The 26,248-nt window shown below is 40.3% G+C and overlaps 1 protein-coding gene across 2 annotated transcripts in view; it reads left to right on the plus strand.

Annotated features, from left to right (window-relative positions):
* Nucleotides 1-655: 655 nt before the first annotated feature.
* The window catches only part of VWA8 (von Willebrand factor A domain containing 8), a 181,831-nt gene continuing 156,238 nt past the window's right edge, over nt 656-26,248 (plus strand). The window contains exons 1-4 of one of the 2 annotated variants that reach the window (XM_068675481.1): nt 656-848; nt 10,139-10,216; nt 20,608-20,738; nt 22,362-22,472. In XM_068675481.1, the coding sequence (XP_068531582.1) occupies nt 719-848; nt 10,139-10,216; nt 20,608-20,738; nt 22,362-22,472 (450 nt within the window). In that variant the 5' untranslated portion in view covers nt 656-718. Of the gene's footprint in view, nt 849-9,802; nt 9,873-10,138; nt 10,217-20,607; nt 20,739-22,361; nt 22,473-26,248 lie in introns of those variants that run through there. The other variant, XM_068675471.1, reaches the window with a different exon arrangement.

A 26,248-nucleotide genomic window follows, 5' to 3' on the forward strand; every position in this document is an offset into this window, starting at 1 on the left:
AGCTACTCCCCATATGTTGTTTTCCAGGGTGTTTTAAACCTTTATTAAATGTTTTACAGACTTTAGACGCTTCATGTAAAAATCATGTCTTTCTCATAGCTAGCACTCCAACCATCCTTACTGAATGCAAACCTAAACCTGCCATCTGATACATCAATACCCCTTTTTTTAATGCCTTGCTTCACATTGATAAATTCCTGCCTTTCCTACTTAAAAGCTTCACACTTTGAACTGTTTCTTTGTGAAGCTGTGGGGCATGGTTAACTGCTTAAAGGCAACATAGCAGATTAAGTTCTCTCCAGGAGCAGCCCTGCAGTGTTTGCTAGGGTGTATTTCTGCATTTCGGTGCAGCTGTGTAGCCCACCCAGCAGGATTTGGGACTCTGCTTTGAGGGGAGCAGCCCCCCCTTTCCTAAGGGACGCGGAGAAGCGAATGCATCTCGCATTCAAGCAGCGGCCAGGAGCGCTGGGGCTGCTCAGCCTGGAGAAGAGGAGGCTCAGGGGGACCCCCCCAAAGTCTGTGAAGACTTGAAGGGAGGGGACAAGCCTCTCGCAGCCCCCCACCTCCCCTCTTGCCCCGCTGCCTGCTCGCCCCGGCCGCCGCTGAGCCCGGCTGTAGTTTCCGGCGGGGCGCTGTGCTGCGGCGCTTCCCTCCCCTTCCCTTCCCCTCCTTCCCTTCCCCTCCTTCCCTTGCCGGGCCCGGCTGCCTGCCCTCGGCCATGCAGCGGCAGCTGCTGTGCCTGGGCGGCGGGGCCGGGGCCCCCGCAGCGCGCAGGGTCCGCCTGCTCCTGCGGCAGCTGCTGGCGCCGCGGCCCGGCCGCCCGGAGCTGCGGGCGCTGCACGGCTCAGGTAACGCTGCCCCCCCAGCCCCCTGCCCCGGGGTTGGCCGGGGGGGGGTGTGTGTGTGTGTGCCCCCAGCCCTCGGGCGAGCCCCGAGGGTTGGGCTGGGGGCTTGTGGTGCTGGGTGCCGGGCTGAGGCGCTCCGTAGCTTCTCCTTCAGTATCTCTCACCCCTGGAGAAGCAGGAGGAGAGCAGGAGGAGCCCCTGCTATGAGTTGTGTTCAGTGCATCCCATGCCTGTGTCTTAGGGCTTTGGCACGCCACGAAGGCAAAGCTGCTGTCATTGCTCCCAAGGCAGACGCATGTATGAGTTTCTGGAAGAGGATTCCCCAAAACGCTGGTCACAGCGCTGGGGTTGACCTTGAGCTCGCTCCATGACGTGAAGGCTGCCCCGGGCTGCCCCGGGTATCCTCTGGTGCCCTCCGAGACAGGTGACAGCCCTGTAGGGAGCTGGGCTGGGGGTGGGAAGTGGGGCTGTATGCCACGGGGAGCTGGCGCTTTTTGGGACGAAAGCCAAAAGCATCAAAACTGCTAAACATAGCGGGATGATGAGCGGCCGTGCGTTGACAAAACAGTCACCGAGAGGCAGCTCTGGTGGCCGGGCACCCGCTACAGCTCTTAGTTACACCCCTTACACACCATTTGCCTCCACTTTTGTTTCCTGAGTTTGTGTATTAGTTTCCTGAGTTCATTTCTTACACGTGTTTGCTTCTTGCACCCCATTACTGGGATGACTAATGTTATGAACAAGGAGAAATTCAGTGAAATAAAGCAGTAGCAAATGCACTATTACAATAGGTACTTCATACAGTACGGTAAAATTCAGTGTTTTGGGACATAACTGACTGTAACTTAGTAATATTCATGAATATGCTGGATATGGGTATGAATAGTAAAAGCATTCCCAGTTACAATTAATGAGTTTTGGTAGGAGGATTTAAATTTCGTGCCTCAAAGCTGTAGACAGTCTAGTAGTTGGAGACAGGGAAAGATGTGACATTAGAGCTATTTGCTGTCTCAGGTGCTGAGACACCTCAGGCATCATAGTGGTTTGAGGCCTTGATGCTAGGATTGCTATTCTTCATTTTCTTTTTGTGCTTTTTTTTCTCTCCCCATTTTATCTTAAAGGTGTTCACATGTCCTCTTGTAAGCCCTACTGGCCCTCTGAGGCTACTGAGGATCTGAAGAGATGGTGTCAGGTGTTGTATGCAATATATGTTTCTGCTGTTTCTGTGGGGCCGCACTAATTGTGAGTCCTGCTGTAACAAGTGTCAAGGTTGCATGTCTCTTCCCTCCTGAAAAATAAAATATTTCTAAAGGGCTGGAAGCTGTTAACAGTCAGGTAAACAGCAAATTGTTGCGTACACAGTAATTTGGATCTGACATCCCTGCCAGATGTGATTTACTCTCTGTGAAAGTACTTTTTAAGTTTAAGGGAGAAACTGTTATCTGGTTTTATCCTTTTGTATGTGAAGGAGTCATGCTCAGCTTTTCAGCTCTGTCTTGATAATGTAAATTTGGCTTGCTGGTGCCTGGGGAACTGCTTGCTATGGGGGAACTGCTGGAGCTATTTAGTGGTAAAGCTTGAGAGAAATCTCAAGAGTGCAACATTGAGGCACACGGTGATCAAAGGGTAATGGGAGTAGCTAGGAAGGGTTTGGGCTTGCACAACTTAGTTAATGAGGAAAACCTGATTTATAGGCATAAATATCACAGAAGGCTGTCCCTCTAATATTCATTTTTTTTAATGCAGGTTTCATGTTTCCTTCCAAAAGACTGGAGAAAAATCAAGATCTTATAGACTACAGTGTTGTTTGTGATTAATTATTATTTTAAACACATTTTTTAGCTGAGCAAAGTGCAGTTCTCTGGACCTCAGTTAACTGGCATTTAATTACTTGCATCTGTCTATCTGTATGTAATAGAAAACTTTTGAAAAAAATCTGATGAAGTAGGCAATATCAGAGATGTTTTAGGGCGTTGGAGGAAACAAAAGCTGAATTTGGTGAGAAATTAACAGATTAAAAAAAAACACCACCACACATAGCTGTGTTTTAAGCCTAAAAGGTGTCAGTAATAGGTACAGGAGGTTTTGTTTGCTGGATGTAACCCAGACAATTGTGAATACTGTATCAGACTTCAAAGTCCTGTAATGTTAATTGTCAGTATACAAATCTAAGTGATTGTGGTAAATATTTGTCATCTGAAAGAAGACTGTGAATGGGAGTTTTTTTATTATTATTTTTCTTTGTCCAGGTCTATCACTTTCCAAAACCAAACGATGTGGTTGATGATGGAAGTTAACTCACATTTCCCTTTTCTGACTTTACCTGGGTCATTATCTTGTTGGAGTTCAAAATGTTGACAGCTGGGAGTGTGGTTCTGGCAATACCTTGTTCATTCACAAAACTGCAGCAAGGCCTTATGAATGGTTGCAGTGCCATCACAACTGAGAAGGCAGCGAATGGAAACAGGGCCTTTTAAAGCCAGTTGTCCGTGGAGTCATGCCTGAGTTATTTAAAATTATTCTAACATTTAAGACAGGAAAGGTTGGTGGCAAAAAAATGTGTCTTTTATTAGACTCAGTGATATAGCTGGAAGAAAGGGATGAGCTGTCAAGCAGATAACCTTCAGGGTATACATGGTCTTTGGTAGGCTTTCACAGTTCTCATGAGTAAATGTCAGTAAATAGCTTCTGAGTTTTAATATTTGGCAGTTGTTCAAAATTCAAGTTTTCCTGTTTAGCAGCTGTTACAATCAAGGTACGTGTCAGTGTTTTGCAAGTCCTGCCTGTTTTAATCCAGAAGGCTGAAGCTGAACCTGCTCGGCAAACTCAGGGACTTCCCAAATAGTTGCGTAGGAGATGCCATGGTGAATTTTGAAGGCTCTGTTGCTAATTTGTTATCTTTTCAGTAAATAGGAACTTTTCAAAACAGCTCAGAGCAGCAGAACTAGGATTCTGGACTCAAGGAGTGCGGACTTTCGCTTATTTGGGAGGCAGAATCCCTCGGATAACAACCAGGTGCCTGGGAGAGGTGAGCCTTTTTTAAAGAAGCCTTAATGACAGCTCAGGAGCAAACGATCCTGCAGCGCAGGAGGATCTGGTCTTTCAGCAGCAAATGCTTGGCCAAGCAGGGAACCTCTCAATGAACTAAAGCACAATGAAGGGTCATACAAAAATGCCACAAGGAATAAGGAGAGGCAACAGAAGAGGACTTTAAAGAAGTACCATTTAATATGCACGGACAAAATCCTTCCTGTATGACAAGCTGTGGATCTTGAGTCCAGAAAGACCGAGATAAACTTGAGGACTGGATCAAGAGAAACCTGAAAAAGTTTAAGAAGAAGTGTGAAGTCCTGCCACTGGTCTTAAGTAGCAGCTTTGCTGAAAAGGATGTGGGGTTGCAGCGGGTGTGTGGTTGAATACAAACTGATGCTTCACTCTTACAGAGAATAAAGCAAACTACAGGTAGGGTTTCGTTAGGAGGAGAATGGGCAACACAAGGGAGAGTCCATAGCTTGAAGGCACGCCTGGAGTACTGTGTCCAGTTGTGGGTTCCCTAATTCTGGGCAAGTTCTGAGAAGCTGATGAAATCTGCTGGAGGATTACCAAAATTGTCAGGGCCTCAGAGCACCTGCTGGTGAGGAGAAGCTGAGCGGACTGGGTTTGTTAGTCTTGCATGGAGAAGCCTAAGGGAGGAGAAATCTATTTGCAACTTCCAGTTATAATTACAAAGATGAAGCCTAACTCTGTTTAATAGGGATGGATAATATAGCAAGAGGCAGTGCTTGCAAATTGAGGCTTGGGAGGTTCAGGCTGGGCAAGAGGACAAACCTTTTTCACTAGGAGAGTGGTGCAGCAGGGCAGGAGGTTAGCTGGAAGGGTTGTGGACTCACCATCTGTGAAGGGTTCTGAGACTCCATCAAACAGAGCCAAAGTGGGTCTGACCCAGTCTGGTTGTAAGCTGATGTTGAGCAGGAAGCTGGAGAAGATGACCTTCAGAGTCCCTGCCAACCAGCATTTATAAGATTTTTTCGGTAACTGATGAAATGGGCAGTTTAGCATTTCTTTGACATGGCAAGCATACTGCTAGGACATACTCTGAAATGTGCATATCAAGCATTCGTGAGATGCTCATTGCATTAAACATATTTAAAACTTTCATTTCACATCTTAAAACTTGTGCAACTGAGCACTGTCAGTGTCCCTGCCTTTAGGTTATGCTGGTGGCCCAAATGAGAAATAGCTCTAGGCTAAGAAATGATTGTAAGCTTCTGTCAGGGCTAGATGTCAGAGAAGTTTCCACATTCATGTTGTTGATCCTCAAAAAATACACAGAAAGGGAGGAAAAGGATCGCTTCCTAGAGTAAGCACAAAGATTTTGTTTTAGTGACACTTTGGACTTAACTCAGTAAAGAGGACCACTAGGCTAAAGCAGGTAATTGGAAAATCAGAAAGTTAGAAAATTAGGAAGTCTAACAAAAATGTTGGGTAAAAATCGAGTAATGTTCAAATGTTATGTTTGAAGTCATTATTTTGTTTTCTTAGAAATAAGGAGAAACCAATTATTTTGTTCAGAAAAAAAAAAAAAGGGCAACTTAAATGATTTTTTTTTTTTTTGCTTAAGTTGGAGATGGGCTTTGCTGTGTAGACTCCCAGCTATTTCAGTGCTGTCAGCCTGCGGTGTCACAGCAGCAGCAGGTAAGCTCTACCTCATCTGTATGTGACACGAGTGCAGGAGCAAACCTGGTGAGTGCAGGGATTGTGTATGACACCGATGTGTTTCAGAGGCTGCCAGGACCCACACAAGATGCCCGATTAGTTTTGATGTTACCCAGTGACTGGGTACGACGTTTGCAGCCGTGAAGATGCCCAGCAAGAGCCAGCATGAAATGAGAGAAATAAGTTGAGTAGACATGGCTGCTATGCTTCCTGAAGAAAGTATTCAGAAAGGTTGAGGAAAAATATGATTTGAAAGTGTTTCTGTTTCTTAAAAAAAAATGGCTCCTCAAGGATGAGGGCATACAACCTTTTCTGTGCTCTTATGCACATGTGCTGCATAAATACCAGCTGAAAGCTGTGTTTTTTCTTCTTTTTCTTCATATTATAGTGAAATTAAGACCTGAAAATACACAGTTGTATGTAATTTAGAGATTGAATTTCTTTCTAGTAAGTGTGATCTAGTCCCATAGAAATGAATGTTAGTGAGCCTTAGCACCTTCCCAATTTTAATATGCTTTTGCTGGCTGCACGCAGGTGGATGGTCACATAAAAGCATCCGTGGTGGGTGAGAAGAGAGGTCCATCGAGTCCTCCTGTTGTGTATCAGAGCCATCGGTGGGAGATGCTGGAGAAGGAGCACAGGGTGTCTGTGCAGCGATGCTCTGCCAAAGGGCTCGGCCAGCATCCATCTGTCACCTCTGTGCCACGGGGGCTTGGAGCAAGGGCTAGTGCCCTTCCCTTTCAGCGGACCGAGGGGAAGAAATAGGCCTGAATTCACCTAAAGAACACTTGTTTTTTAATGGGGAAAAAGCAGATGTGTGTATTCGTATTGTTACTTACCTGAAGCGCAGCTCTGAAGAAGAGAGAACAGCAAATTCAGTGCCTTGTGCTTGCTGGCTAGCTGCATATACCCCTGTTGATCCTTATTTCATGCAGATGTCCTATCACGTAGTAGAAAGAGGACACTGCATGTATTGAGGCTGTTTTCTTATCTCCTTGCTTCAGAGAGTCTCCTCAAGGTCCCATTACTGGGTCATTGTATTTATGTGCCCCCAATTGCTGACCCATATTGCTCTTAAACTACCTGCTGTGTCTTTATGCTGACCACCTGCTGTATGGGATGTCCCACTTATCTTTAGATTCTGGCTTATTTTTGCTTTTTTTTTAGCAGGCATGGCTCTTTGTACATCAGGCAGTGCTTGTATCCCACTGTTTTCCCCAAAGACCGTGATGACCAAGATTACTATTTTCTGCGTGGGAGATGAGAAACCAGGGCACATTGTCACCTCTTCACCTCTACAGCTTTTGTCCACAACAGTGCAGCAGGAGCTTGTGAGCTGGGCTGGAGTATTTGTAGGGTGTGCCATAATTTGCAGCAGAGACGAATCGCTTGGGATACACGTTCCCAAATCGTGAATTTTGCTGATTTTGACACCACAGCTCTACCAGGCAGGCTGTTGTCTGTTCCTTGCCAGCTGGTGAAACATTGGGAAGAGCCTATCTGGGGTGATATCTCTGCTCAAAGAGTTCAGAAACGCGGTGGAAATGGAATAACCAAACATGAGATTTCAAAATAAGTACAGAAGAAACAAATGAGACAAGAAAATCTAGCCCAGGTGGAAGCGTGTGATAAGATTAGTGGGCTAATCCCCCCTGTGCTCATTTAGCTAAGAAGAGAGACTCTGCTGTCTTGGTTCGTTATTGCTTCAAGTTCTTTTAAACACTGTTAGTATTTTTGCTTTGTGGACAGATGCAAGTTTGAGGCAACGTTTGTCTCCAGCCAACAACAAAACCGTCAGAAGCCAAATGCACTTTGTGTTAGGGATTTGGTGTGCTTAGCTCTCTCCACTTCTTTCCTGTAGTTCCCTCCCACCCCAATTTTCACTAAAATACCCAGGGTCCACTGATGGCTGGAATACTTGCTGAATTTCTGGAAACGCTAAGATGTGTTGGTCAGGGATTAGCATCTTATAGCCTGACATAAATACCACCAGAAGAGATGAATTCTCCATTTTTCACCTCGACCTAATTAATTTTTATTATTTTTTTTTTAAGTAGAGGAAAGCAGCTAAGGCTTTTCAGGGCTGTGCCAATAAAATAGGTGATTAAAACTCTCTTGTGTAGACAATATCATCATTGCAGTGTATTAGAGCAGTCTGACACCTTGTTGTTTTGGCATCTGGCATCTTGTCCCGCCTGTGTTTTGGAAGGCTGCGTATGCATGAAAGAGTATTTACAGTTGGAGCTGAGGTGATTCAAGCTAGAAGCTAATTAGTCATACACTCATGTCTCCTTGCATGTTGGCTGGGGAATGGTGAGAAAATAAACTGGCACTAATTTCCTGAGGATATCTCAGGCAACCTGCTCTTTTTAGAATGTTAAAATTCTTCCGAGCTGAGCTAATGAGAGAGGTGTCAATTTTTGCAGGAAGCAGTGGGCCTCTAGGATGCTTTCCTCAACTCGGAGGCATTTGGTAAACCCTTCAGCTGTTTCCCAGTGCGAAGGAATGGATGGAGCTGCAGCAGAAGAAAGGGAATGGGAGGTGATGCCTGTGCTGTAAAATAGTATTTCTTGGTTTAAAACTTAAGAGAAGTGGGCAAAACCCTGGGAGTGTCAAAGCCTACAGTGTCTCTTAATACCTGTGGTGGATGTGTTTTTTCTCTGGCAGCTCTCTGGGTTAAATTTAATTTAATTTAAAATATGTAAGAGTTCGCAGAACCTGCTCCAGGCAGGGAGAGGGGGAGGACTGCTTGGTGCCACTTGGCCTTAGGACCAGGGATGGACCCTTGGCTGCCGTTTATATGGCAGCATTGCTGTTGTGTCCCACTTTCTGGAAAGCCATTTGAGCACTGGATCATTGCATAAAATGTGGGAACAACCACCAGCTGGCCATCTGCTGTCAATATTTTATAGAAAAAAATAATTGGTGGGCTAAGTATTTGGGCTTGGGGGGCTACATAAAAACTCAATTGCAGGCATATATGTCTGGCTGTGAATCCCAGTCTCAGGGCATTGTTGAGCACTTAAATTTGGGAGTAGGTCACCTGCATTACTTTCTTCATGGCTTCCTGCTTGTTGCTGTAGGTGAGGCCTGTATGAACCTAGTCCTACACGTGTAGCGTTTCCTATGGATGGTATGAGTACCATCAGAGTCTGAATTCTCAGTCCTGTGAGATCTGTGGTTACACCTGGGTATACCAGTAAAGAACTGCATTGGAGTGCACACGTATAGTCACTGGTGATTGAAAGGAGAGCCACCGTATGCATGGCAGCAGTTTTGGTTGCCTCTGTTGGTTTGGACAAGCTTCCTCTTCAGCATCACCCTTTCTGTTTCCAGCATTAGCCTTCTGAACTCATCGACTCCTTAGGTAGTGCTGGACCCAGGCAACTGGAAGCTGCCTCCTCTTGGATGCTGCCGGACAAAATAACAAAAGGATTTGTGGAGTTGGATCTTGTTCACGGGCTACGTCTTTCCTACGTCCCGTTTCTCAGAAAAACACAAGCATAAACAGTTCTAAAACTTGGCCTCAGTTCACGGAAAGGTGGTGTAATCAGAGTGCTGTGGCAAAACTGCACCCAGAGCACAGTCACTGTAATCCCCTCCATCCTCTCTACAGTGCCTGTTAGGCAGTGAAGGTGGCGTTATCTCCAATAACAGGAATGGCAAAAACATCATTTTTTCTGGAGTCATCTTAGCTCTGTGGTCTTAATGCTTCGGAACTTGTTTGCATGGCCCAGATGGTCTTGAAAAAAAAAGAAAACTTTGAGTTTGTTACCACTCTGCAGCTCATTTTCTTGGCCTCGTGGGTTTTGGCTGTAGTGATGTTTTTCTGTGTGACCACTGCCTTCTTGGTGCTCGCCCATTTCCTGGCTGCAAACTAGATTTCAGTTCTGATTTCCATGAGAAAGTACACAGGGCATGCCTTGCGATTGAATTGGAGCCTGCCAGTGCAGAAAGACAGATAAGACAGGCAGGTCCTAGTAAGTGGCCAGTAAACAAAATGGCAGGTGCTTTAGTGCTAGTGAAATCCAGAGCAAGACATGCTCAAGACCTCTCAGACCTTGAAAAGGTGCCAAATTCTACAGCTGCGTAGTCAGGGAGTGCAGGAAGGGCCCATTGGTGTGAATATATTGTTTTGTACCTCCAAGAGACACCGTTTCAGGCTGCCTGAATACTCAAGAAAATTATCATCCCTAGAAGTTTTTCTCAGTGCTATTTCTGCAGCCAGGCAAGGATTTCATTTAAAGAAGTCAGCAATGGCATCTGGAAGAGGGTTCTTTGGCGAGTTTGACTTCCATAGCTCCCAACAAAGTAAGTTATGGTTATAACAATTAAAGGGAAAAGTTGAGGAACATTAATTGAATGTAAATTCTACCTGTACCTGATCTATCAAGAGACAGCAGAGCCTAATTAGTTCTCAAACTAATAGTTTTCAAACACTTTGGAGGCTGCTCTGTGAATACGTAATCAGCCTTACAATAGCAGGTTTATGTTGTAAACTTAATATAAACATATTTTACCCTTTGCAAGTTTCTAGGAACTAAAAGGCTTTTCTCTCTCTCTCTTTTATTTTTTAGGTGATGCTGTCACTATTGGAGATGTGTCCTTTAAACTCAAAACACCGAAGAACCCAGAACTTGTTCCACAGAACTACAGTAAGAATCTGTTTTCCATGTGAATTGGTATTGAGGCTTTGTTCTAACAACTTATACATCTTCTAATCACCCCACTGACTTTACTGAAATTATCTAAGAAATGTGTTTTGAAAAAGCATGCACATTGGGCAAGGCTATCTTTACTGAGTACATATAACCTATATAACCTGCTATAACCCTTATTTTGAATCCCTTAATTTTTACGGTAAGTTGTTACGTTAGTCAGTGGGATGGTAGAAGGACTCACGTATGCTTACATATTTTCTCATCCATCAATTTCTTCTAAAAATACTACAGTAATCTCAAACTGATCATAAAACTGTGGCAGTTTAAGATTATTGAGATTAAGATTATTATTCAGTTGCAACATGATTATATTTCTTAGGAATTTGCTGCTATATGAGAGATGTATGAGATTTTTCTACTGTGATATTTAGTATTTCCAGATTTTCATATTATTGTTGTAAGCAAATGATCTTCAAAATCCATCAAGTGAATGAGAAGTCAGTAAAAAGTACAATCACACAGTAAAAAAGTACAATCAAATACTTAACCAAAGTCATTGCTCACTATGCAAATGAGCAATGTGCCTATGTATACTTACAATCGATTCACATTATGTTTTGGTACCTTATTAAAAAATACCAACTGTTCATAGCCACCTGTATTTCCTCCTCTTTGTTTGTTGAGACTACACACATCTGAGCTTTTCCTTTTTGTGCCGTGGATCAGTGAATGAGTCAGGCTTTGGTTGTGGCATCTCCTAGCGCAGTACGGGCCAGCTCTTTCCTGTGGATCCAAAACGGTCATTTACTATTTCACATATGGGTGTCTAAACCAAAATAAAACAACAAACAAGCAAACAAAAGCAACTGATTATTTCACCCAGATCAATTTTCAAATCAAACCCAAGCACACGTGCTATTCTAAAGGGGTACATAGGTCGTACACTATGTTTAGAGATGACCACACGCTGAGAAATCCCAGGCCCTGTTCCTGCTGGGCCTGCGAGATCCTACAGCTTGAGTGTAGTCGTTCACTTCAAGTGAATTTGCTTTCCAACATGTCTAGATTAATTCCATGACGTTTGAGGAGGACACCAAGAAAACTGCAGGGTGATTTGGGGTGTGTGTGTGCGTGTGTCTGTCTTGTATTTTGGATGGGAAGGGGGGTAGTTCTTGTTGTGTTTTGGGGCGGTACAGGTGTGCAGCAAGTGCTCCTGGCACAGGGTCAGAAAAGGCAGGAGCTGCTTCATGGAGGTTTATATTGTTGCATTCTTAGGCAATAGTGCCAAAGTTCATCAGACATTCCTTGTTTTGTAATAAGTGTGGGTTAGTAGACTTGTGTTACTATCGCCATGTTTCAACTAATTCCTTAACTATCCTCTTTGAGAAATGCAGTCCTTTGTCCTGAAGTGAATCTTTGTGCAACTTCCTTGCATTTAGGATAAACTTCAGATGCATAAATAATAAATGTGTATTGACCTGTTTGTCTTTCAAGAAGTGTAGCAGGAACAGCAAAAAGGAGATTTAATTTGTGTTCAGTCAGTGATTAGTTTGAGGCCTGCCAGACAGCTCTGCACTGGGGCTGGGGACTTCTTCCCTCTAATTCCCAGAGGCACGAGGCCATGACACCTTCCTGCCAGGTGATGTAAGGTACCAAAGATGTCCTATGGCATGTGTCACTCCTTGTTTTTACGGGGTAGCCCACGGAGAAAGAGTTTCTGTTTTAGGCTGTACTAATACTTCCCATACCTTGTGAGCTCCCTAGGAACGTGGCCAAACAGTTGAGAAATGCTGCTCTGTGTTACTACTTTTTATAGCCTCTCAAACTATAAACTATAGGGTTTTTTTTCATCACTGTTTCCTATGCTTATTTTATCATCCTGATCACAAACTAAGTACATTGGATCAGAGTACTCATTGACCTGGACAACCATTTTTCTTATTTACATTTCTTTTGTGTTGTTTTGCTTTCTGATTTTCTGTGCTGTACCAAATGTGTTAATTTTAACAATGCCTCTCTGCCTTCCACTTTTCCATACCTTGGCAGTCCTTATTACATGCTTTGGTAAATCTGTGCTTTCCTGCAACATAAATGTTAGCTCTGTGTGGCAACTACAGCATCTCTTTCAGTTCTTTGGACTGGAAAAGTAGGAGTGTGAAAACATGGTAGAATCAAATCAGAAGATTTTTTTTTTTATTTAGTGATTATAAGAAGGAAAAAGTGGTTGAAAACTAGTTTCAGTTTCGTGAAACTGTACAGATTTGTGGGATTTTAGCTAAAATCTGTTTCTACAACTAAAAGTGAAATTTATTAGCAAATATTGCATGTATTATTAGTTGCTTTTCTTATATGGTAATCATAATTTCAAGGAGCCTATGTCATGCTTGAAATATTGTTGTTCATCAGTATTCATGTACTTAATAGTATGATCATTTGAGGTATATGGTTTTGCTTATAAATGTAAGTATTCAAGAAACTAAATGAAATCAAATAAAATCAATTTCTAATACTTCAGTATGTATGTTTTGCACAGTTTCTATTTAGGAAATTTTTATAGTATATATAAATATAAAAATATAAATACATATATAAATATACTTTTATACTATGTTTATTTAGTATGGAAAACAAAGTTTACTCCCTTAGTGAAGTTCAATTGATTATATTGATGCCGTGTAAATTTTATCTTCCTTGTGAGGCATTTAGAGAGTATAAGCATTACTTACAGAGCACGTTTTTTAAGTGAGTTTTTGGTTTACTGTGTGAAAGATCGTGCTGTAGATACAGGATGTCTTGGTGTAAAACAAATGAACTTGCATATTTGTGCTCATCTGTAAACTAATATGTCTTATCTTTTAAAATGCTTTAATAGTAACTAATACTGAATTTAAAATGATCAGGATACTTACCTCAATTCCTTTGAACTAATGCTAGGAATAGTTTGACCACCCAGGTAAGTGGGAAATTCCCCTGAAGATGTCTGGAGTCACTTAGCCCTTGTAATGTTTGCAATGGAGTAAGAACTAAGAGGAGGGAACTGAGGCAGTTAGAGTTCATTTACTGGTACTGCAAATAACTCCTATCTAGCTCATCATATGTGTAGGGTAAGCTTCTGCTCTTGCTATTCTGCCAGATAATAACTATGGTAAAATTCAGTAATGTTGAAAGTGCGTATCTATAATTTACAGTGAATTTTAGGGATGTTATAACTTATTCTATACTCAGCAGTGTTATTCTAGGCTTAAAAACAGCCTTAGGAATCTGTAAAAATAAAATAAAATGGTAACACAATAAGGAACATCAATGTATTAAGTACCTACAAAACCCTGGCTTTGTCATTTTGTCACATAATTGATACCAAAATACTGTATTCTTTATGTTACCAAATTAAACTGATTTTTAAAGTCCTTTTTTGAACCTTTTGTTACATTTTATAGAAACACGTAGGATATGTGCTGCTGGTTTCCTTCTGTTGTCATGTCCTTGGTTTTTAGGTTTATGTTGGGTATGTACAGCCTCACTATGGAGTGCTCCATTTTGTACGTTAATATAAAACATTAATTTGTTTTGCTATTGTCAGCCAATGGCTTTTTCTTGGAAGATAATAATTAAAGGTACATAAAATCTAAATTGTTCTTATTTCTTTTTATAAGTGACAAGTAAAAATGAGTCATACACAAGGGAATTTTGTTAATGGGGCTTCTGTCGTAACCATGTCTGACAGTCTGGAAAGCGGGCACTTATTTTTCTCTGCTTGTTCTTTTATCAGTTAAAATAAAACCTACATTTTTTAAATCTCACTGTGCCTGAAAAGCATGATAATTTCTTTCATTATACTTTGGAGAAACTTTTGTATGGCTTTCTATGATGGCTTAGATCTGAAATTGAATTATGAGAATACAGATTATTTATTTTTTTTAAGGTTGAGTTCATCTCAGTGCACTGCTTTCGTTAATGGTTTCTGGAAATTTTATGAAAATGATAATGTACCTGATATTTCGTGTTTATTAATCTTGACAAAAAAATTCCTAGCATAGCTCTTCCAGTACACTTTGTTCGATGACAGTGGATTCTCGTTAGGACAGGAAATGTGGCAGTGTGTTCGGCTGCAATGCCACGTGGGCTCCGCTCTCTGAGGGTGCAAATGCATTTGGGAATGTGGCTGCATACGTATTGCAGATAACTTTGTTGAATTGTGAAAGGTTAGTTTCAAAGAAATAGTGGTTTTGTGCCATATGTTAGGAGTCTGAGCCCCTTCCCCTCAAAAGTGAAATGCGTGTATACCTTAAAGGGTTCAGCACTTCTTACTCAAGTGATAAATCTTGGTAGTTTGGTCAGTTGAGATATATGGGAGGCTTGGTAACGTGAGGAATTTAAACAGAAGGTTTTTGCATATAGTAACGAAATACAAGAAGAAAATAGCACTAAATGGAATTGTGTGGTTGAAGGGGATTGCTTTAATGTTGAGGAAATCAGGGCTATTTCTGTGTATTAGGATCAGTGGTGTCAGCAGCTTCTTTTTTTTTTCTGCTTCATCTGAAAGCTCAGAGTTGCCTGAACATTAAGATGCCTCCGTGTCCTTGTCCCAGAACGGTATGCACCGCTCGCAGAAGCAGAGAACAAGTGTGTGTGTTCAGTTCTTGCTCGACGGAGCCTCAGCTTTGTGCTGGAATGTGCCTTTCTCCTCTCTGTTTACTTTAAATCTGCAAGTTGCTGAATGCAACACATTACCGAGACAGGTTGGATTGCAGGATGACTGTAATTTCATGTTAACAAAGATCTTTGTCATTACTTTTCTTCTTTCCTAGCATAAGGGGAGATGTCTCTTGTCAGAGATTATTTCAGCACTTAGTTTTCCTGTAGGCTTGCAACTGATATGCTACTTGCCTCTTAGCACCTAACCAAGAATCTGTAGTGCTTTTTTGTCAGTAAAGCTCTGAAAATTTTACACCATTATCCCCATTTTGTCTATACAAAAAGGGATGCAGAGGGAGACACGTGGGCATAGAAACCTTCAGCAAAGGTCTGAGTGCAACTCAGGATGTTGTCCAGACTGTCCCTTGTGCCTCAGTGCAGAGTGAGCTGCATCCAAACCATTCCTGGTGGTTATTTATCCTCTGTATTCTTACAGTGTGCTATCAATATAGATTCCAGAACCAGTCAACCAATCTGCACAAATTGCTCCAATAATTGATGATTCTTTTGTGTGGGGGGAAAAAAAAAAGTTTTGATACCACATTTAGACCTTTTTGGACACAATCCTAATTCATGGTTATGGTAGACAGAGGGAACCCCAATGATGTACAGATTACTTTTTCTCTTCACTGCATCTTGCATATTGGAAAACAATTGTTAAGATTTTCATTCATTTCTTTTCTAGGCTGAATTCCAGTAGCTTTACCTTCCCCTTGTCTTCTAAAATTTCTAGACGTACTTCTAGGTCTTTTCTAGAATTACTTGAATGTATCCGTGCTGGATTGAGCTCTTGTGCTCAAAAGCAGACATGATATGGCTCTCGAGCTGGACACTGAGCTACAGATAACTGCTCTGGGTGTGTGTTTTCCAATGAGTTGTACATCCAGCTAGGAACAGCTTAATTTATAGAACCACAGAACCATTAAGGTTGGAGAAGCCCTCCAAGATCATCTGGTCCAACCATCCCCCTACTACCACTATCACCCACCAAACCCTGTCCTTAAGCACCACGTCCAACCTTTCCTGGTGACTCCACCACCTCCCTGGGCAACCCGTCCCAGTGCCTGACTGCTCTTTCTGAGCAGAAATGTCTCCTCATTGCCAACCTGAACCTCCCCTGGCACAACGTGAGGCCATTCCCTCTGGTCCTGTCACTGGTTACCTGTGAGCAGAGGCCGACCCCCAGCTCCCCACACCTTCCTTTCAGGTAGTGCATATTTGTATGTAACTGAGAGAAAATTAATCTTTTGAATGCCATTCAGTGTTCTTTCCAGAAAGATGCTTGATTTTACATGATTCCTTTATACTCCCTTTTCATTTATACTCAAATGGAGACAATGATCTCCCTATGTAGATCTTACACATTCCCGTGAAGCAGTCAGCTCAGAGGAATTAATGATAAATAGGTTTACAGTCTTATCCAGGGAGGTAACTTCCCCCTTTCTAAGCCCTTGCAAAGACTCCCAACTTGTTTCTCTTCCACCGCAAGAACAAAAATTGTTGGAATGAAGGCCGTTTCCATGAAAAGTTTACGAGGAAAAATAGTATTCCAATGAAAACTGACTGTGATGCAACCGCATTGTGAGGCTTTGAAAACTCCTTGGGTTTAGTGCAGCAGCGTAAAATTGGAAGAGCAGCAATGTTTTCCTTGTAAAGTGCTAAATGAAAGCAGCTGAAAGCAGGCCACACATGAGTGCCTTTCTCTTCAGCTCAGCCACCCTGCCTTCTTCAGTGTGCTGGGCACCGCACACTCTTCCTTTATGCTCCCTCTAAATGACAAAGTTGTGAAATGCATCTTTGACTATTTTCCTTTTAAAAAATATGTTTATGTTTTAGACAAAGACCTCCCTTCTTGTCCCCTGCTTCTTCCACCATATTTTAGAGTAACCACCCCCCTGCACTGGATGTGCTGCAAATGGCTGTGTAAACTGCAGGAACCTGAAGAGAAGGAGATCTTTTTCCTCTCATGAACTTGTGCATCTCCTGAAAAAGAAGAACCATTCTTGAACTCTCAACATGTGCTATAGCAAAGGTCTGGGTATTCAGTGGTCTTTTTTTATTCTGTTCAAATGGTGCACACTGGTGTCTTCTAAGTGCCTGTTGGCTATTTTGTGATTCACCAAACCAGAGTCATCCGGGGACATGAGCTCTAACGTATTATGCATCACATCTGGAATAGATATTCTTGGAAATTGGTTTATTTATGTCTCTATCTGAGCAGTGGGAAGAGGTAGGTGTTTCCGTCATTTATGGGATTTCTTCTGTAGGTGGGACACAACAACTTGCCAGCAGATACTGTCTGCTATCTCCAGTGAATCTTACGGCTTCAGCGAGTGTAGCATATGCCAAGAATTCAAGTATGAGTGAACTGGAAAATTTCCGAGGCTAGCATAGCCATTTCACTCTTGGTTTTTATCAAAAGCTGATTTGTGGATCAAACAACAACAGCAGCTGCTGCATTTCCTGCAAAATCTGTCTAAAACATTTCCTTTATTTGGGGGCTTCTCAATTCCACTTTAGCTGCTCGCTTTACAAAATCTTTCTGCAGATTCTGCTAGGTGTTGTTCTTCTTACCACACGTGAAGCAGTGGTATAATGCCATTTCTTTCCCTGGCCATCCTCAATGCATAGGAATAGCAAATCGTAGCACTGACTACTCTTTTGCATGTGCCAGATGGCGTCTTTGAGAATACGCTGTAGAGGCTTCCTACGCACCACCCTGCAGATTAAGAGTATGGGGCCAGCTACTCAGCTAGTGCAAATCAGCAGAGTGCCACTAAACAGCTTGTGCAAACCCCGTTTGCATTAGATGTTATCTGACTCATGGGATAATTAATAAAAACTGCTGTAATATACATGCTGATGCTTTTTTCAGCTAATTTGCCTTGTCTTCGAAATGTCATAGAGAATGATTATGTGCCTCTTGCAGTAAAGTTAACATCGAGCACTTGAACAGAGAGGGGTTTTTTCAAGTTGTATTAGACTGAAAAGCTTTGCAATGCAGATACCGCAGTAAGAGTAGTCTAAATATATAGAAATAATACAAGGTACTGCATGTGTACATCTCATGTTTCTTTAGAAATGTGTCCTGTGCTTTGGAAATAGTTCATGCAGTATAGACTGTGTGTGCAAAGGAAATTTTATATTTTCCTGATTTTAGAAGGAAATAACTGGAAAATTGAAATAGGGTTAATATATTGGAGACGTACAGATATTATACGTCAGAGTAGAAGGAAATGAAAAGTGGAAGCTGCTGTCATGGGAGATCACTTAAGGAAATGCTTTCTTTGAATTCCCGGCATTATTCCTAGCAGATTTCCTTTGAGTGAGTTTGCAAATGGGCAGTGTGCTGATGGTGTGAAACGTATTAAAAACGTATTATGATTGATTCAGCTGTAACCTGTATATGTGAAGAATGATTTGAATGAAGAAGCAATGAAACTACTCCCTATTAACTGTATCAATGAGGCATTCTGTCTTTTGTGACTTTTTACCCAAAAGCAAGGTTAGGAAAGCACAATTGATTTTTTATTTCTAAAGTGGCATTTTGCATATTTGTATTTCAGAGCACATTTGTGCTGTTTAACCAAGAGAATATAAGCGCACCGAAATGCATTAATGTTTGCGGGGGGGGGGGGGGGTCATGTTCCTGAGACTTAGATTTTGAATGCTGTGTGCTTATGTTCTCTTTTACATGCCAGTTTGTCTTGCAGATGCTGCTGAACGTTCTTAAATCCTGCTTCTATTTATGGTGCCGCTTTTAAGCTTGACCCGAGTTTTTTCCTGAGGCCATCCTAAAAATAAAAAAGATAGCTACACATATTAATGGGAAATACACCAGAGGCGTTTGTTGTCATGCTCTGTCAATGCTTCCAATGCATGACTCTTGACATGAAAGAATTCAGTGTTTCAGCAAGATTTGCAAGCTTATTTGTCCAATTTAGGTAATGTAACCTTTTTTTTTTTTTTTATAACAGCTGCTACAAAAATGCCCTAGAGGCACACACAGTGTATTCATACAACAGGTAGAAGTAATAATGAACATGCCTTCTCAGTGAGATCTGATTGCAATTTTAAGGGTACCTTTAATAAAACACTTATTTGTGTGGTGCTTTTCAAATTACCATACTTTTAAAGCAGCAAAATTTGGACAGAGCAGTTCTAATGTGTCCCATTAGCCTTTATTTTGTGAGAAATATACTTAATAAGAACTTCCTTAATTTTCTGAGAATTTAACAAAGGAGTGTGGCGTTCTCTGTGAGGCATCTATTTGCGTTTGGCCTATGGTGCACGTGATGTGCATAGCTTTGGGGAAAAACAGTATTGCAGAGAGAAGAAGAAAATATTCTTACATTCATAAAATTTTACCACACCAACATAGGAGAGAACAGGATGTTCAATAATTTTGTGCAGGTTAGTGACAGCTGTTTAGAAACAAAACAACCTGAAATGTTTGTTTACAATTAATGTGATAATCCTAACACATGGATTGCTTGTTTATGTGTGTGTTATTTCTGCTCATACTGGTGGTAAGGATATGGTAGATTTCACTGGGAGTGGGAAAAGATTTCTGGTGGTTTTCCTGAGTGACAGATCAATGTCTTCACTTAAAATGTTTGATAAAGTTTTCCTTTGTCACCCTTATGCTTGAAGAATCTTACTTAAACCTCATAAAATCTTTGTACTTTTTCTGTGGTTTTACAAAAATGAATGTTGGTTCTGATTCACAAAAACACAGAAGTGAATTTGAAACCTCGTGAGTCGAAGGTCACTATTGCTTGCCGTCTTTTAACTTTGCCCTTTCCCCTGCCTCAGGAAAGCTAATGTAAAACCAAAGCTTGTTTCTTAAAAATTTGGCTTCTAATTGCAACCAGCAGCAACATTTGAAAAAAAGGTAAACGAACAACTATTAATTTGAAGATTTCATCTTCTGCTTCTTTCTCATTGCACTTCAGATGCATCTACAGCATCCCAGGCGCCACCCTCGAAGCCCTAGCTTCAAACCCTATCATTGCTCTTGTCAGATTGTTCTGAAAGCAACCATATATACACAGGCATAAATAAACCTCCCTCCTGGCTTGCTTGTGTTCATGCTCTCCTCCCGTGCTAGTTAGTGCTTTTTGCTCATTTCTGAGACGTGTAATGTAAGCAGGAGTGCAGTTGTCTTTTAAGGAAGTAGCAAGTTAAATATATCCTGAAAATTAATCTATTTAATGTGATGCAAGCGGAGTATTTGCTTTTTTGAAGTTCATGATTCACAGAAGCATTGGGTTATAGGTTGGATGAGTCTTTTACAAATCATTAATAGCTTGTCTTTATTATACAAAACTGATGCTGACAAGTCTTTGCATTGATGAGCTCAGTGTGAAATGAGGATCAACAACTTTTTTGTTTTGTTTTTACTTTTTTAAAGGAGGAAGTTGTGCAGAGAGAAAGGCAGTGGGTAAGACAGGTATATCAACTGTGATGTAAACTAAGTAGTAAATGTAAACTAATAAAACTGATAAAACTGATGTAAACAATACAAACTGTGCGTGGAATCCCCGGCTCTTCAGTTATCTAGCTTTAGGGTGACACATATTTATGTCTTTGTTTTTGTTTTGGAGATAAGAACAAAAAGATGTATAAATGGCCAGGTATCTAACACGTTTGGAATTAAATATGTTCTTATCTATGTTTTTCTTTCAAAGTGACGGATTCTTTGGCCCAGTCTGTGATACAGCATTTAAGATGGATAATGCAGAAAGATCTTCTCGGCCAAGATGTCTTCCTTATTGGTCCTCCTGGGCCCCTCCGGCGATCTATTGCCATGCAGTATCTGGTATGTATGTTGGTTTAAATTCATGGAGAAATAGTCATTCATGTCAGTTAGATGCTCTAGCCAAACTCTGGTTAGAAAGTCTTAACAGCAAGCAGTTCTAGAAGGTAAATAACTTTTTCCATAAACATGCTTTCTGGAGTTTAGTTTGTTTTAGATGAATAGAAAGTACAGACATTTTAATACATGTTTTTCTGTCTAAACTCCAGGGGAAAAAAAATAGTTGGAAAACTGTGTTACCATATGCTATCACAAATGGAGAAACAGTTTGTTCTAGGCATTATGTATGTTAGATTAAGTTATCTGCCTGCTGTTACAGACAACAAATCGTTTTTGCTTCATTGTATAAAAAAAGAAATGAAGGAAAGGATTTAGGAGAGGAGTGTTCTGAGTAACATTTGGGAACAGTTATCATGAGTGATTAGGAAGAGGAGACGTGTGTATGATCCGCTCATGGAATGTGGGAAGCGCTTGCCTACATCCATCTGCATGAACCATGGCAGCACCATGTGCAAGATTTCACATTTAAGTCACTGGTGCCCTTAAGTGATCGGGAAGGGGAGCGGCTGTCTGTCCCAAAAGATGATGTGGGTCGGGCTTTTTCTGCCATAAGCTCTGTCCAGACTCTGGTTGGGCAGAAGGATCACAAATGGAGGTGCCCCCCCCCCCCTTTTTTTTTTTTGTTTTCATATTATTCATAACAACAAAAAGATTGTACCTACCTGCATTATAGAGGAATCGGTGGCTTTGTAACCTAGAAGGTACAGAAAAAATGAAAATGAAGTAGTTCTGTTTTTTTCATATTTTTGCCTTTTTTGTTTTTTTAACAACTATAATTAAAAGCTGTCTCTAAAGAGAGATCTGTTTCTTATACCTTTAGCTGAGTGTTAAGGGCTAAGGGTATTTCAACATGAATCTGTTTCCTAGCAGAATATATGATATCCCAGATATAGAAGTAGCAGGAACATTGGGTATAAATGTGTGTTGTGTTCTGTTTGTTTGTTTTTGCTTTAAGGTAGAAAAACCTAAGTATAGCTCCTACTGAGTCAAAATTAAAAAAAAAAATAATCTGAAAATTCACCATTTTGAAACAGTCTGTGATTTTACAGAAGTAAACTTCGTGTTGTGATACTAAGGGCAGAGGGGATGAGAACAATATCACACATCAGTGTATTGACAAAGTATGTGCAGGTAATAATCACACCCGTGTAACAGCACAAGTATTACTGAGCAGTAATAGGATTGAAGCTTTTGAGATTTCCATAAATCTTCTGATTTCTATTCATGACTTGCAGATGCTGATTGTTTTTCAGCATCCAGAAAATTAGCTTAGAGGACTTTATAGATGTTCAGTTGAACAGCTATATAGCTGGTTATTATATTTTTAGAACAGGTTTGGGGAAAATAAATTTTATTGAGCAGAAATTCAGGCCATTTTGTTTGAGGCAGAACACACTGTAAACATTTTAAAAATAAGAGATATTAGATTTTGTTCAGAGTTATTTCAGATCACTGTGCTGCTGCCTAGAGCTCTTTTGTACAATTACACCATTAGGCCTATTGTTGTAGCTCACTTACTGCGGTTACAGTTTTATTTTTGTAATAACCTCTGAATGTTGTCCATAGGAACTAACAAAGCGGGAGGTTGAATATATTGCGCTGTCAAGAGACACCACAGAAACAGACCTCAAACAGCGACGAGAGATCCGAGATGGCAGTGCTTTTTATCTCGATCAGGCAAGTTGCAGTCGCGCACCACTGAATTTTTGTTTGCAACTAGTTTGAAGGAAATAACGATTTCAATGATGAGACCTTATTATATGTTTTACAAAATGACTGATGTGTTTCTGATGTAGTTAGAAAGTCTCATATAACGCTCTTGATCTTGTTATTAGTGAAAATGTTATCTTTACCAAAGTCCAAGATTACTCTCTCTTGTAGGAGTACCACAGGGCTGTCCTCTTTTATTTAGGTTGAATTAGGGAGCCTGTCTTTTTCATGTGCTTCAATAACAAGCACTGAAATCTATTCTGTGCAAGCTAGGCTGTTGTTTCACAAGCACTTCTCTTGGTATATCACTTGCCTAACAGCTGTAGCACGTCAGATGTATTTCTAAAATAAATCTTTTGATCTAGTTTAATTGAAAAAGAGTCTTGTTCATGTATGTTAAGACTCCTTTGTGTTGTGAAACCCAAGCACAGTAAATAGAGACTTGATTCAGAAGTTCACTTCTGATCTAGACTGAAAGGATAATTTAAGTACTCCTGCTATCAGTATTTCCCCAACTCATCAGCTCATTTAGTACAACCACAGAGTGATTTAGGTTAGGGAAGATTTCTGTTTGTCAAAGAGAAATGTCTTTATTTCTGTCTCTTATCAATGTCACGTCTCCCTTCTGATTATGCAGGTAAAATATATACTTTGTGTAGAATGTCCATCTTCCTAGATACCTAAAATTTGTATACAAGTTACGTGCCTAAATCGTTAGAGCGAGTCATTTTCTCTCATATAGTGTGAATTTAAATGTATTATCTAAAGAAGTTTTCAGTTGTTAGTACTGTAGAGGCAAATGATATCACCATCATATGAATGATCTGTGGGTGGAAAGTAAGATGGGAGCAGAAGAGGAAAGCAAGCATAAAAGATCTATTCTCTGTTAAAGAAATATTTTCCCCTTTCTAAATAAAAATAAAAATAGAAATCAGCACCACCAACATTTAAGTTGATTTTAATGAAACCACAATAAAATGACTATGAATGACGGATGATCCTCAGATTGAAGGATAACAACTTTTTTTAGTTACTTCTGGGACTTCAAATTATTTCGTGGTTATCTGGAAATACGAGGGTTGCGCAATATGAGATAATTTAAAGTACTGCACTGTGAATTAGGGCTATAAATGACTTCTCATTTACCAGAGGATGAGTTAATTCGTGCAAACTTTGGGTTTAACTCAGTAACTCATATGAGCTCCATGACTAACTGCTGTTATGGACAGTCTTACTCTCGTGTTTACTACAGGGTAGTTCAAGTAAATTTTTCCTCAGGGTAAAAGCATTAGTTAACTTCAAATTTATACAAGCCACTGTTTTAGGGACTGTACAAACCTCAGCAAGATGTGAGATAATCTGTTAACTGTGTATTTGTGTGAAGATTTGTATCCCAATGTAAATATGAAGTGGTTTGCTTCACTTTGTACAAGCTGGTTTGAATTATCTCACTTCAGTAAGAACACTCTGTGAAGATTACCTTTCTAAGGTAAAGGTCTAAGATTACCGATCTCCCTTTATCTGTTGGACATTTGTAGTTAAAAGGCTTTTACCAGAATCCAGCATAGCAGTATTTCAGACTAGGATTTTCTTTTAGCAAGATACCAAGTAAACCAGTAGGAATCATTTAAGAATCTTCGGTAGGAATCTTCAGCTCGTAAGACACTTACCACACATAATAATCTATGTATCCTTAAGTTCTGAGGGGAAAGTAAATCATTGATATTTAGATGAATACATTTTAAATACTAGAAACATGAAAGACGTACCTGATAGTGATGTTCTAGCCGAAGTTTTCTAGCCCTCCATTTTAATTAAAGACACATAAAATATGGTACGTAGCTTTTTTTAGAACCATCACAGAACTGGTTATATCTTAGTAATATCAGGGAACAAAGTTTTACAGGTTACACAAAGGTTGAATTTTATTTCATTGAATAATTTGAAGGTTTTCAGATGGCAATTACCAATTCAAAGCATTACAAAAACTAGACACTACTTTTCTTTAAACCACAGACCACAAATGGTTTCAAGACAAAGAAGGTAACAGTTGGTAGTTTTAAAAAGTTACTCGTGAACGAGCTTGGATTGTTTCCATTGCCATAGATGAGCTAAAGAAAAGGTGAATTTACACGAGAGACTGAAGATACAAGCTATGCTTTTCAGAGTAATACAACATTTCCTTTCCTGTGGAATTGCATTCTTGCTGTTCATGACACCAAAGAGAAGACAGCAAAGCTTAAAAGTCTTCTTTTCCAGAACGTCCTCTGTGTGAATTCTGTGGCTCAAATAAAACGTAGCCGTTAGTTGTCTGAGATAGATGAGCCTCTTTGCCTGCAAGTCACAGTGTAATAATGTAGTTATCTTACACCTTGAATGATAATATATCGTAATGAAAGCTGGCATCTTGTTACCAGAAATAAATTTAATGCAGTGAATCATCAGGTTTGCAGACCCACAAAGGTTTGCAGAGTTGTCTGTGAGTGATTGTTAAGGGATTATGGTTGTTTATAGCTCTGCATTTAATAGGGATAGATTAAATAGCGTAAATGCGTATCTCAGACGTTTCAAAACATCTGATTTATTTTAACAAGAAGTTACTGAATGTGATGGCAGTAGTTATTTCAGATAGATTTGGAAGATGGTGACTCAAGGGCAGCGATTGAAGTTCTGCATTGACGTGTATATATTGAAGGGCTAGCATATCACAGATCTCCATAAATCAGCATTTGTCAGTGCTGGAGTGAATCAAATGGGAGAACTTCTGGAGTTATAAAGTTAGAAGAGAGATCTGATAAGAAAAATACACACATATATATATACATATATACATATACATATACATACACATTTCAAAATCAAAAATAGGGAAAACCAAATGAATGACTAGGCACCATTAAAATAAAGGAAACCTTTGAATTATGAAATTCATTCCCAATTGCAATTGTGTAAAATAAAGGATTTAAAATGGGGTAATGGTGAATTATTTGTTTTCATTCAACTACTGACAGAAAGTTCTGTTTTCTTGTCTTTACCACAGACCACTAATTTTGGTTTTTGTCTGTTAATTGGCTGTTAAAAGACACAGAAATTACATTATTGCTTTTCCTGAAACAATAAGTAACCTCTTCACTTTGTTCTGTAACTTATTGCATGGGTTAGCATGTTCATATAGTTAGTTGGGTTACTTTTTATTACTTAAACATTTAAATGGCAGTTTCACGTTTAGTTATTGATAAAACAGCTGGTCTTGCATATAGCTTTCTGATTCTTTAGCTCTTTGTACATGAGCCACCCACTTGATTGAACCAGTGTGGAGATTCTTATTTCAGTCTATCCTGTTTTCAAAATTCACGGAATTAATTTGATATTTGACCTTTTTTTTTTTTTTTTGCCATTTTTGATTCAGTTTTGCTTTTTATCATGTGTGTACAGCTGTAGAAGCCACACCTCTGGTTTAAAATCTTATTACTACAGCCTCCTATATTTTTAATTGCTGCAACTAAGGAAATCCTACGCTAGAAGAATGCAGTGGGTGCAACTGAGAGAGAACCTAAGTCACTTTGTGCTTGAGAGGTGTGTCGCTCCAGGACTGTGCCACAGACTGTATTGCCTGGAATGCCTGGTTTGTTTACCCTGCATCTTCCAGCTTTTGTATTAAATGAAACACGCTTCCCAAACACAGAACACTTGGTTATATGAACAATCTTTTCCATTTAGCATAGTTAAACTAGCTGAGGATC

This window comes from Anas acuta, chromosome 1 (genome assembly GCF_963932015.1).
Source record: "Anas acuta chromosome 1, bAnaAcu1.1, whole genome shotgun sequence".
Classification (NCBI taxonomy): Eukaryota; Metazoa; Chordata; class Aves; order Anseriformes; family Anatidae; genus Anas; species Anas acuta.